Source organism: Myxocyprinus asiaticus, chromosome 14 (genome assembly GCF_019703515.2).
Source record: "Myxocyprinus asiaticus isolate MX2 ecotype Aquarium Trade chromosome 14, UBuf_Myxa_2, whole genome shotgun sequence".
NCBI lineage: Eukaryota > Metazoa > Chordata > Actinopteri > Cypriniformes > Catostomidae > Myxocyprinus > Myxocyprinus asiaticus.
In genome coordinates this window covers 41,379,803-41,393,135 of record NC_059357.1, presented here as the reverse complement: position 1 = coordinate 41,393,135, position 13,333 = coordinate 41,379,803, and the positions used below count along the sequence as shown (strand labels likewise).

The following is a 13,333-nucleotide window of genomic DNA, read 5'->3' as shown; positions in this document are numbered from 1 at the left end:
TTGATGACAATGTAATTTTTGGGGTGAACTATTCCTTTTTGCTATTGCTGTTTCTCTATGTTCATGCACACTGCAGCAGTTCCCTTTGTGTCCACTTGTCTGCACTTTGCCATGTACAGCCAAAACCTCAACTCTACTCCGTGACCTGTCGACAGTACTGTATTGGGCAGGGGGCAAAGACTAAAATATCCATCCATTTATCTTGCAGTGGTTTCAGTGAGAATGACAGTAGCTGTGCGCTCTGTGAGCAAACAGCGCTAGTGTCAGCATTGTCCCGGGAGAGGGTGTAAGAGAGAGACACTCCTCAGAAAAGGTGGGGAAAAACTGAAATCAGAGCTGGTGTGTTCATTGGGCCTCTGTCTGAAAGAGACACCATATGTCTTCTCGGACCACTTACTGGCTCAGTGAGCATATTGTTTCCTCCTGGGAACAATATCCTGATGCTATGTGTCTAGAGTTGGGAAAAGCTCCAGCATCCGTGATTTTGTTGTTGAGGGTGAGATGACACCTGCTGGTGTGTTAACAGTAACCTTTGGACACAACCACAACCATAAAACACACACTTACTCACTGAATCAACACTTAGTTCTGTGTCCACACTGTCATGTGTACAACTTGGACTCAAAGTGGATGGAGATTGATGGATTTGTAGCTAGTCAGTTGCACAAAGATGATTTTAGAATGATGAAGGCTTGTAATCATCTTTTAGTTTGGATCCACGATTTATGCTAGAAAAAAATTTCAAAACAAAAAGGCAACTCTCGGACACCTGGATAGTTTGCCGGCAGGCGCATATGACACATCAAGTGATGCACACCGTCATAGAATGCAAAACTCTTTTAAAATATTTAATCAGCAATGTTTCAGTGACTTTCTACAGGGATTTAGGTCTTAAATTTAAGACTTATGTTTTGCCAAAAAACGCAGTGTTGTGAACATAACATTTTCCCATAAAGTTGTTAGTGCACATGCTCCAGACATGTTGAGCCGTGCTACTCATGTAAGACATGCAAGTTTGAATCAGGCCTGTGTGAATGCGCCGATCTCATCCGCTACTCTCACCCCAATAATTTCTTCTCCCTTCTCTGCTGTCACTATGAATAAAAAGTGGCAAAAAGCCCAAAAATCCAATTTGAATAATATTTTAAGACGTGACATTGTTAATTTCAGACAATGTATCTTTTGACTTGAATAAAGTATGTTTACTACAGGAGTTATTTAGTCTATACACCACACTACAAGCGTGTAATTTTACATGCAAATATATATTTTTAAAGGCATGTCAGTTCATTTTCACTCCTCTCTTCCTTCACAGTGATTTGGCTTTGAGGAACTGCTATCTCACAACAGACCTGACTGTCAAAGTAGGAGACTATGGCATTGGCCCTGCAAATTATAAGGTATAGCTTGCAGAGGCTTCACCTATATCATTTTTTATTTATTTATTTGTAACATTAATGTTCTAAATTATTGGATCATTTTGTACCTTTTTTTTTTTTTTGGAAGGCTTAGACAGCCCAGAGCATGTAAATGTTTGCAAATACAGGTTATATTTAGTTATTGCATCTAGTGCAGAGAGCAGTCATAACTTCTCTCACATATTGCTGAAATCTCATTCTACCAGACAGAATCATAAATAATGTGTACGATGTAGTATTTTAAAAAAGAAGGGAAAAAAGAAAACGTAAATGTGTTTTACCCCTGAGTCGAAAATGGTTTCAACTAACTTGTGCATGCAAATTATTCTTATTTTTTTCTTTTTTAACAGGAGGATTATATCACCACAGAGGATGACCAATGTGTGGCTCTGCGCTGGCTTGCCCCTGAGCTGGTTGGTGAGCTGCATGGAGGTGTCATTACAACAGAACAGACTAAACTAAGCAATGTTTGGTAGGTATCTCACGTTTGCATGTACATATTTGGCTGACACTTTTATCCAAAGCGACGTACAGTGCATTCAAAGTATACATTTTATCAATTTTTGTGTTCCCTGGTAATTCCTTCTCAAAACAATAGTTTCCCTGCTCACTTGCATTGAGTACACATTTGCAGTTCTACAGAGGATTTTGACCTGGTGGTTCTTGACAGCCTTCTCATATAAGTTAAAATATTGTGTAAAGGGGGTAGATGAACAGTGGTAGTAATGTTTTGGCTCTCACAGAAGTCGCAGATCAGAGCCTTCTGAAAGTGAGCTACTGCTGCACTGGTCTGAACACAGAGTTGTAAATTTGACTCTTATAGGCACATGTGTGAATCACTCAGACTGCTCAAATGATGGCTTGGATGTCAGCCAGCCATTTCATGAGCTTATATTAGCTCTTATTACAGACCTGTCCTTTTTTGAATATTGTTGTGTTAAAAATGGATGTTGTATTTGTCTGTTTTGATTTTATGAAAAATTGATTAACTGCAATGAAAGGGTTGAATTATACTAAGTGGATGAAATGTTAAATTGCATAACTGAAATAAATAAAAATAGATAATCGAGTAGGATTGATTTTCAATTAACATTTTTATCGATTCATAGACTTAACACAAAGAAAAAAACACAACATATCTCTCCACCGCCCCTCCTCGAGAGTCCCCCAAAAACACTGAATAGTTGCCCCATTTCCTATCAAACAAATTCTTAACTCCCATCCTTCTGCTTGACACCTTCTCGAAAGCAGCCACCCTCCCCATCTCTGCACACCACTCCTGGAATGAAGGTGCTCTATTCGACTTCCATCCTCTTAAAATAACCTGCCTACCAATCATAACACTGGTCAAAACCCAATTTTTTATGTATTTATCCTCCAAATTTATGACCGCCCCATCTCCCAAAATACAGAATCTGGGGCAAAACGAAATTTGAGTGCCCAACACGTCACACACAAAACTCTGTACCTTCAACCAAAATTCTTGGATCTTACCACACCCCCAAATGTGTCTCCAGCTTCTGATTGGCATTGCCAGCAGGTGGGTGTGTCTTTAAGACCAGGCCTATGCAATCTAGAGGGGGTCCAATAGAATCTATGTAAAATCTTGAATTGCATAAGGTGCACCCTTGCATCTCTAGATGCAGAATTGACGTTTTTTAGAATTCTAGCCCAAACTCCCTCCTCCAAATTTAAATCTTTTTCCCATAATCTCTTGAGAGAAGTTAAAGCTCCGTCCCCCAGCTGCTGAATTAGCAGGGAGTAATACACTGATGCCTCATGACCTTTTCCAAAAGCAGTAATCACCTCTCCCAGAGTATCTTCCACTTTAGGGGGTGTGTGCTACTCCCAAAAACAATACAGAGCAGGTAGCGCAGCTGTAAATACCTATAGAACTGAGATCTGGGAATTCCCAAAAGTTGAACCAAATTTTCAAAAGATCTAGACACCCCACTCTCATACAGGTCACCTAGTGTAGTAACCCCCCTCTGACCAGCAGAAAGGGGACCTATTAATACATAATTTAGGGTTCAGCCATATGCTTGAGGCAACATTTAAGTAAATGTCCGAATTAATCACTCTGGACACTTTTGTCCATACCGAGTGCAAATGCGAGATAAAGGGGTGTAACTTAAGGCGAAATACGAGCAAGAACTTCCTGTTCAGTACAAAACCAGGGAGGGGCTCTCTCAGGTGGAAGTGATCAATGAGCCAAATGTCTGAGACCGAATGCATAATAATAAAACCAAATCTTGGGTAGGCCTAGCCCACTTTTGTCAATCGGCCTATGCAGTAATCTGGGACGTTTACCATTCCAAATGAAGGACTCCGCTATGCTATCAGATTGCTTGAAATAAGAGGGGGGACATCTACAGGGAGAGATTGTAACAGTTAAATTTTGGAATAAAATTCATTTTAATAACATTAACCTTCCCCATCATAGGTAAATGTAATGAAGCCCACCTGCCCACATCGCTCGAAAACCTTTTTATTAAGGGGTCAAATTTAACTCTAACTAAATCTGACAAATTTGCTGGGAATAAAATGCCCAAATACTTAATGCCCTGTTTGGGCCACTAGTAGGGGCCCGGCTGGAAAGCCGTTACTGGGCAGTATGCTGTCAGAGCCAAAGCTTCGGATTTAGACCAATTAACTCTGTATCCTGAGAACTTTTATTAAAGGAATTAATAATTCTGTGGAGGCAAGGAGTAGGTTTCATACAATTTAACGTCCTTAACATTTATATGTGTTTTCAGGGCGCTGGGTGTGACATTGTGGGAACTGTTTGAGGGTGCGAAGCAGCCATATCCTCACCTATCAGATAGAGAAGTGCTCAATCATGTGCTCAAAGATCAACAAGTCAGACTTCTCAATCCACAGCTGGACTTACCCTACTCTGAAAGATGGTTAGTCCTTCACAAATACCTTCATTTTCATAGATCAAGCTCTCTTTTGGAACTTGCAGTTTAACTATGTGCTTTGGTCTACAGGTATGAAGTTCTGCAGTTTTGCTGGCTGCCTGCAGACAAAAGGGCCACTGCTGAAGAAGTCCACCGCTTGCTCACTTATCTCCGAATGCAGGGCCAGAAAGATGTGGAGGATGACTTTGAGCAGCGCTGGAGCTCTCTCAAACCAAATCCAACTGCTCGCCAAGCCACTGTCAGTCACTCCTCCTTCCCTATCCTTGAGCAGTTTGATGATGGACGAGAACCAGACGAGGTGCTCACGGTCACCGAAACGAGTCATGGGCTAAGTTTTGAATATGTGTGGGAGGCAGCAAAGCATGACCACTATGAAAGCCACAATCGCTCTGCCATAGACACTACTCTAAATTACCACAGTATGTTCTTTCCAGTGCCAAGGCAAGACATTCATGCTCACTTCCCTGACACTGAGAGTCAGAGAGAAACTGGCAAAGTCCCGGGAACCTTGCCAGTGTTGGATGCACATAAAGCATCGTCTGGAAATGAGTACTTTATTAAGTTGGAGGAGCTGGATGAGAGTGACTTTGGGATAGGGGAAAGTCAAGGTGCTGAGGGCACCAGTGCATCAGAGCAGCAGCAGTATATAGTCTTACAGGATGTGCGATTGGATGAGTCCAGCACAGATGCTGATTTCTTCCATCAGAGCATTGACTCAAAAGACTCTTACCTTCAGGACAGCCACATATGGTCATCAAGTGAACATGAGAGCCCTTACCATACAAACATTTTCAGTGAGGGTGATGAAAAATTTGAAGATTCTCATGCATTCAGGGGAGGTTTCATGGAGCTTCCAGAGATGTATTTGCCAAAGAAGGATTGTGATGAGGAAACCAATAGTACAGAGGCCAATTACTTTCAGAAGTCTTTTTTAGGGGCTGGACCAGAAGCAATTCATCTGGAGATCTCCGATCCGGAGAGTGCAGATGTGATGAAGCTTCTTAACAGTGAGAAACTGACTGAAAACTTTTTGTTTCTCAAAGACAACAGCCTGATGAAAGATAAACCTGCTTTCTCTCAGCCTGACTCAAGAAATTTCCAGGAGACGATAAGCTCCATCACTGAGACCAATGTCTCAGATAGTGTAAACCTTACAGCTGATAATTCTATGCAGCTTAAGGATGAATTCTTGGACTTATTGAGCCCTATTTTAGAAGATTTTCTGTCACCTTTGAAAGGAAATGAAACAATGTTGCCTTTAGATATGTTAATAACAGGAGACACCTGTAGCAACCAGCTGCCAAGCACAAATGGCTCTTTGCGTTCCCCAAAAGTTGGGACTTGCTCTTCTTCCGAATCTACCTCTGAGAGTGTTGAGGTCATTGGTGACAGTCCATCTGATAGTCATCAGTCCCTTGAAAGTGCCACTACAGAAACTTTGTGCATAGATGCCAAACCCCCTAGCCTTAAAGAATACTTTGGAGCCTCAAAGGAGAATGGGCAGTATCTAGGAATCAGTGAATTAGCTGAGCTTAGCTTTACTACTTCACCTGTTGGTGAGTGTACAAAAGGTGGCCTCACTGAAAGACTAACAAGTAACGACTCAATGAGTGATGTCAAAATGGAGCTGGACAAGAAGATGACCAAGGATATTCCACAATCAGATGCCATTGATCAAGATAAAACTTTATTGGACAACCATGTAACTCAGGACATGTCCTCACTGGTGGTGTCAGACTCTTGTCTTGACCAAATCAGTCAAGACAGCATGTTGGAAGACAGCACCTCATCCACTCTTCCAACTACTGAGAATTCAGCTGAAACACCCGACTCGTTAGATTCTCTGGACATGCAGAGGGACATGGTACATGGAGAGCCCTTGGAAACCCCTGTCAATAAGCTTCAACCCCCCTACAAAGCCGCGGACAGTGGGTACGAAACAGAAAATCTAGAGTCACCTGAGTGGAACTCGCAAACAAGCATGAGGGATTCCTCAGAAGAGAATGGGATAGGTCAGTCTATTTCTACACTGGTTCCTCCAGAAATAATTGTGTCTGAGGTGCAGAGTGTACCTGATGTTCAGGTAAACGGTGATGGGGTTGATCACCAGCAAGAACCTGGTGAAGTTACCTTGAGTGGAAACTACAGAGATTCGGCTTACTTCTCAGACAATGACGAGCTAGATAAGAAGAGTGATGATGTCAATGGAAGCAGTTTGACAGATTCTTCATTTTGGCTCCAGAGTAATCGTGTTGTTGATGGAAGTGACGCAACCGAATCAGTTGTTATTATTGAGGAGCATTTAGTGTCCGAGACTGATACTTCCGGAGAATCTGCAGGTCCTACTCCAGAATCAAATGATGTTGTTGTGCGGAGTAGAACAACTCCTCTTCCAGAATTGGTTCTTACCACTGAGGAGGAATGGAGCCAGGATAAACCAGTGTCTATGGATGAATCTGAGTTTTCTGATCTTTTGTCAGACCAAAGTCATTCTATTGCAGTTGCAAAACATTCAGCAATATCCGCTACCTTAACGCAGCCCTCAAGTGACATCATGGTCCATGCTAAGCTAACAAGAACATATGCTGGGGAGGGAACAAAGAAGAAGGAGCCAGATATGGAGGGGAGATATCTAGGCAAGCTCAATGGATCCTCACTGGAATATGCGTCAGAGGATGGGATTGAGGCTGATGAAGATGAGAACAGTGATGAATCAGATGAGGACATACGTGCCTACCGATTGCACAGCTCTAGCTCTGAGTGTAGTGAGGATGATGTTGTGCATCCCATACCTGTTATCATCTCAGACAACAGTAATTCCCTCAACCTCAAAAGCCTGCTAAAGCCCAAGTCCCTTCAGGCTGCTAAACCAACATCAGAAGAGGGCAGTGATAGACGTGGGGTGTCCTTTTTTGATGATGTCACCGTCTACCTTTTTGACCAGGTCTGATGTTTTCCATGCATCCATACTAACAAATCTATTTGCATAACCTTAAGTGTTTTCTTTCGAGAGAAGCTGTCTTTATACGCCTGGTTTTATCCAAACAGGAAACCCCAACAAAGGAACTTGGGGAGAATACCCATGACCCCAGTAGCCCAATGTCTGATTTCTGCAGTCCAGTGGCCTCCTCCAGCTACCTTAATAGATTTACCAACTCTGAAAGCTCCACAGATGAAGAAGGTATGGACTGAATAACTTCCACATTAAATATTAAAATCCCCGAAACATACTCCAAACAAGAACATGACCTTCTAGCTATGCAAGCTTGATTTCACGTGTCATTTGTTTTGAAATGTGTCAGAACACAATGCATGTGTGCTTTGCATTTTCAGCATTGGTGCAATAGCCGTTGTATAGCGTGCAGTAGTGTAATCTATGCTACTTCTCAAGGCTAGAATATACTTTGTTCTTCCGCGTGCCATTCTGTCTCGCACACAGTCGAGTGCTCAGCCTTTAAAAGTATACTATTGACTGCGAGTCCATACGGACTTGTTTGACAGTAATGTGCTGATGACTAAATTTGCAGATACTTGGAAAACCAGCTTATACTTTGGCCTTTAGTGTCCTTTTCTATGGTCAGTTTTCTCTTTCAGGTTAACTATGGTATAGCAACAATTTCAACAAGTAAGATTTTATAAACATATTTTTGACTCTTTGTCTTCAAGCCATTAGAATAGAATAGTGATTACTCTATCGCCCACTTGAGTACTGCTGTTTGTTGCTGCCACAGTTATGCAAGGGTGCACATTGTACAATGGGGTTGTGAGCTTGCAATGAGCTGGCCAAGCATTCAAATCTTCATTTGCAAACTTGCACAGTGTATGTTTCTAGACTAAGGGAAACCTTTTCACTGCAGTCTTTACTACAGTTTTAACCTCTGAGTCCCCTTAATCTTTGATTATGTCTGACAGGTGGTGCATTTGAATGGGATGATGACTTCCCATCTCCAGAGCCCAGTTTCCTTTCAAAGGCAACCAGTGATCATTCTGGAAGTAGAACAGGTGGGACCTCGGCAGCTTCAAAGTATTTCTCCCCACCCCCTGCCAGCCGTGCCCTGGAGCAGAGTTGGAACAGCCCATCCACCTACTCCCGCTTCTCCATTTCCCCAGCCAGCATTGCTAGCTTCTCCCTCACCCACCTTACAGACTCCGACACTGAACAAGGGGGTAAGTCCAACACAAACATCCAGACTAGGGCTGTCAATCGATAAAAGTTTTAACCGAACTAATTAAGCCGGCATAACACTAGCAGAGTCAAAACTACTAGTTTTGGCTGAGGATGTTACAAATGCAGACTGCTTTGCTGAGAGCTCGCTTTCTTCAGAGGTATGACACACTTGCGAAACAAAATGGTGGTGTGGTGACAAACATACCAACTCGCCAAAATCTCTCTCTCTTATTCCCTGTCACATGGAGCTCACCGAAATAACAGGAGTACCATGTGAGCATAAAAAATAGTAAAAGAGTGATTTATGAAGCAATTCATGGAGAAGCCTTACCTTGTGAAAGTGTGTGACTGTGTATTTAGCCCCACGAGGCTTTCCGTATAGAGCACGCATGTCCATATGCAGCTTTCAGTGAGTAAAAATTACGTTCAATAAAAACAGACTGTTGTGCATCCACTTTCTGATTTCATTTGTCATTTTTGTAGGGAAAAACGCTTGTTAACAGAATCACTATGGATTACAATCAGTGTTTGTGATGATATGCAACTTAGTGTGATATAAATGTTCAGATCAGCTTGACATCTGCTCAGTTCTTCAATAAAAGAAGAACCTCACTGATCACTTGAGGAGAACACAAGAGCCTGCCCTGGAGACAGAGCAATTTTTTTCTGTCATGTTGGATCCTTTTTTTCCGTTGCTGGAACCATTAACTCAGCAGAGAGTCCCGACGGTCAAGTGATTAACGACCTCCCGCTGGCAGTCGCTAATGCAAGCTTCTCCATCTGCCTGGACTCACACCTGAAAGTCACTTGATAAATCGGCTAGTGTGACGCCTGCTTAATGTGTCAGATGGACATCTTTGATGCATCTCGCTGTGTTTACGTCACTTTTCACTGGTTTACAGGAGGTTGCACTTTAAGCTTGAGTTGATCCCTTGGTTGGAAAATTGCTTATTATGGAATTTATGTACGATAGGGGAACATGATTAATTTTGATCATTTAAAAATGTAACATTAAAAAATTAAGTAAAATAATATTTTTTATTTCTGTATCTCTTTTCTTTCTCAGGAAGTGGTGAAGATGGAGAGAAAGATTAATCACTGAAGACAAGTATAAATGTTGGAGAAATGTGATGGACACTTTGAAGGCTTTGATTGCTTCTCAGGCAGCATTGGTATTTATTTGAGAAAATGAAGATGACTCTACAGTCTAAGCTGAACCTCCCTCTTGTGGCTGCTTCCTGTTTTCTGCAGATGATCCAGCTCAGTGATCTGAAATTCTAACTGTAATTTACAACGTTTTTCATCAGTGCAATTTGGAGGAACCTTGCTTCACATATGCTTTAGAAAGTTTCACTTGCTTCTCACTTTCAAGTGTCCTGCCTCACTTTTTTGTTGTTTGTGTATGTACTCTTGCTCATATACATTTCTCTTCAATGTCAACATTTTACTTCTAAACGATGATGCTGAAAATCATTGTTCAACAGGAGGACTCCCGTAAACACTAATGAGCCAACAGGCTCATGCTCATATTGTGCAATTGAAATCAGACGATACTTGCCTTTTACGTTAACACACACTGGATTTTAATTTTTTAACATAAAATCTGGTGTGACAAGCTAATTTGTATGTGTAATGGATAAGATATCCAATAGAAGCAACATTCATGTCAGTATGCCTCTGCACATATATTTTTGTACAGTGTTTGGACAGATGATACATTCATGAAAGTGCACCACTTTTTCACCCAGGCGTATATAGTTCCAATGAGATATCTTGTTTTGTATACAGTGATGTAGAAGTTAGAATTTGGGCTGTTGAAGAGATTTGGAGATGAAATGCTAAAAAGTCTTAAAGATGTGAGCAGTTTCTTATCATTGCAGTGTATTTGTGAGAAGTATTTATCAAGCTCAGCGCATCAAAGCATGAGCAGCCCTACTCTTTCCATATGAGGAAGTCCAGTGTGTTCGGCCGCCCATGTTCCCATTAGCAAAGCTCCTCATTCTCTGAACTTCAGTTTAGGTTTGTGTTGGCAAGTTTTATGATTCAAAACAAGGGGGAATCTCACTAAACCTGGTCATATTGTACCCTACCTTTTTTCTCTCTCTCTCTCTACATTGTGACATTTTACCCCCCAGTTCCCATTACTGTGAAAAAATATATATATTTTTCTTTTGATTTTGGATGGCATTCACCCAGAAGTTGTCATTGTGGCAGAAGATAATGCTTTATTTTTTAGCAAGTAATCATAAAGATTGGTGGTTATGTAGAGAGACTGAAAAGTAAATGTTGGCAGAACTTCCAGAATCTAAAGCTTATGGCTGCTTGTAGCCTCAAGAAGATACGAGAAGGTATAGAACTATAAATAAAAGCTTTGCCCATGTAAACTCTAAAGAGCAGCTTGTAAACACAAGTTTTTCCTCTTTTCCATCACACAAGCTGTTCTTTTGATTTGAATCATTTCTATTTGCCAATCTAGCTGCTCAGAATGCTTTTTGTTTTGGGCTGACAGTGGCAGATACATACTTATGTACATAGAAGAAATCGAATCAAGATAAAACTACAGAATCAGCAAGATGAACTTTTGATATTACCAAATATTTTCTTGGTTCAGTCAGAAAGGAAGTTGGTTTTGGTACAACATACTCAAAATTGTCTAGTGTAAATTGCGAGTCTGATGTTTATTTCTAGAGGTTATGGCTGGAATAATCAGGTACATAGCTTCTACGTCCCCTTGTAATTCAGTACAGTACCCTCTCTCTGTTTTAGCCCAATTTAATCATCTGTATTACCAGCACTCAATTTCATTTCAACTTGAAATTTTATGAAAGGAAATTCTTTGGTTTTATTCAAAGATATACTTCGCTTAATCTTGCACATCTTTAAAGTGTAACTTAATGTTTAACTGTACTGATGGATATAAATGTTAAATTTTGTCTGTAAATTAGGAATGATGTAAGTACAAGGTTTCATTTAGTAATTTAAAGCCAAAACGTGACGTATCACTGGTGAGAATTGATCGGGGAAAAAAGCGATTAAAGCTAAAATAATAAATGGGGAAATGCAGGTCTTCATGTCCTTATAACTTGTACATTTTAAAAATGGTGATATTTTTACTTCATATTAATGATCATGTGTAGTGTCATTGAAGGAATGGTTTATAATTAATTTCCCTGTTTATTATGGAATTAAATGAAAATGAACTTCTATCTATCCTGTATGATATTTTGTTTTATGTTTCACAGATACTTTTATTCTGTTAATGTTGACGTGTGTAACCTATTCAAAGTACTTTCTCCAATCCCAGTTTGATATGCAAAAACAACTGTAATCTGATTTCCTAAAAAGTGGAAACACTCTGTGGCCTTTTCTGTATATTTACATGCATACCAATACACTTGTAACAACAAAAAAATCAGACATTGCTAGAAATCCGCATTTACATGAGATTTGAAATCATCAGGTTATTCTCTGCTTTTGACGGCAAAACATAAACAGGCATGCGCACAACACTTGTGCACACTGGATAAGCCAGTAAAAGTGTTAACATGCAACTTAAAACTTTCCTTTATTGGGGTAATGTCATAAACGGTTTAAGCTGTTTACATGACCAAACACCTTGTCCGCGTAAGCATAATGAACATTGTAAACACACACATTGACTTCAGGCAGGACTATCTGTTTGGTGACCAATGGAAGACGGAGTAATTGTCGGTAAACATCATCGCCATTATTTTGCATTGCAATTCTATTTGGTGATGCTGGTGCCGCAGAAATGCTCCTTTAAAGGAAAACTGGCAGGTGCTTGGTAGATATTTATTGCAAAAAGATAAGTAGGACATTTGTGTCTGTGTTTACAGCGCCATGAAATGGGACTGAAATCATAAAAAGAAATAACATTTTCAAATATAATCAAACCAATTACACAAACGTGGTCTTTATAGACGACAGAAACAGAAATGAGACACCATAAGGAAAATGTGACATCATTGGATCAGGTGACTTAAATCATAAACATACAGAAAACAAAAGAAGCTTCAAGTTGAAGGTCACACTCAGATGAGCTTTGCTGTCATTGCATCATGAATAATGGAAAAAAATGTCATCAAGATGACATGAAAACATGGGTGATGTTTGTTCAGCAGGCAAGTGCATTCAAGAGAAAATTAACTCGGGTCACATTTGGTTGAAAGGGCACTGGGAGGGAGTAGAGCATGTGAAGGTGATGACCGTGGTAGAGGATGGGCACTAACAGCCCACAGCTTTCCCGTTCACCTGACTCTGGGTCTTGTTGGACAGTGGACTACGAGGAGCCACACGCTGGGCCTCTATGGAGTTTCCTCTCACAGACAGGTACTCCCATCCGCCCTGTTTTAGTTCAGAGGAATTCATGACTCTCCAAGTAAAAGCCACCACATTTAAAATATACTGCAGTACCGTCTTTTTTATGACAATGCTGCTTTTTTTAAATACACTCACCGAGCACTTTATTAGGAATGCCTGTACACCTTATTCATGTGATTATCTAATCAGCCAGTCATGTGGCAGCAGTGCATTAAATCATGCAGATACAGGTCAGGAGCTTCAGTTAATGTTCACATCAACCATCAAAATGGGGAAAAATGTGATCTCAGTGATTTCGACAGTGGCATGATTGTTGGTGCCAGATGGGCTGGTTTGAGTATTTCTGTAACTGCTGATCTCCTGGGATTTTCACGCACAACAGTCTCCAGAGTTTACTCAGAATGGCCAGACTGGTTCGAGCTGACAGAAAGGCTACACTAACTCCGATAACTCTGTACAATTGTAGTGACCACAATAGCATCTCA

At 40.7% G+C, this 13,333-nt stretch overlaps 2 protein-coding genes across 3 annotated transcripts in view; one reads left to right on the top strand and one right to left on the bottom strand.

Annotated features, from left to right (window-relative positions):
• LOC127451149 (serine/threonine-protein kinase LMTK2-like) overlaps window positions 1–11,715 on the top strand; it is a 63,204-nt gene extending 51,489 nt beyond the window's left edge. Inside the window, exons 8-14 of the mRNA XM_051715608.1 lie at window positions 1,316–1,400; window positions 1,769–1,890; window positions 4,175–4,324; window positions 4,409–7,283; window positions 7,388–7,520; window positions 8,252–8,506; window positions 9,574–11,715. Of these exons, the coding sequence (XP_051571568.1) occupies window positions 1,316–1,400; window positions 1,769–1,890; window positions 4,175–4,324; window positions 4,409–7,283; window positions 7,388–7,520; window positions 8,252–8,506; window positions 9,574–9,602 (3,649 nt within the window). The 3' untranslated portion in view covers window positions 9,603–11,715. The remainder of the gene's footprint in view (window positions 1–1,315; window positions 1,401–1,768; window positions 1,891–4,174; window positions 4,325–4,408; window positions 7,284–7,387; window positions 7,521–8,251; window positions 8,507–9,573) is intronic.
• Window positions 11,716–11,864: 149 nt separating this feature from the next.
• The window catches only part of LOC127451152 (tectonin beta-propeller repeat-containing protein 1-like), a 40,914-nt gene continuing 39,445 nt past the window's right edge, over window positions 11,865–13,333 (bottom strand). For both annotated transcript variants that reach the window (XM_051715620.1, XM_051715621.1), the window contains exon 25: window positions 11,865–12,872. In XM_051715620.1, the coding sequence (XP_051571580.1) occupies window positions 12,753–12,872 (120 nt within the window). In that variant the 3' untranslated portion in view covers window positions 11,865–12,752. The remainder of the gene's footprint in view (window positions 12,873–13,333) is intronic.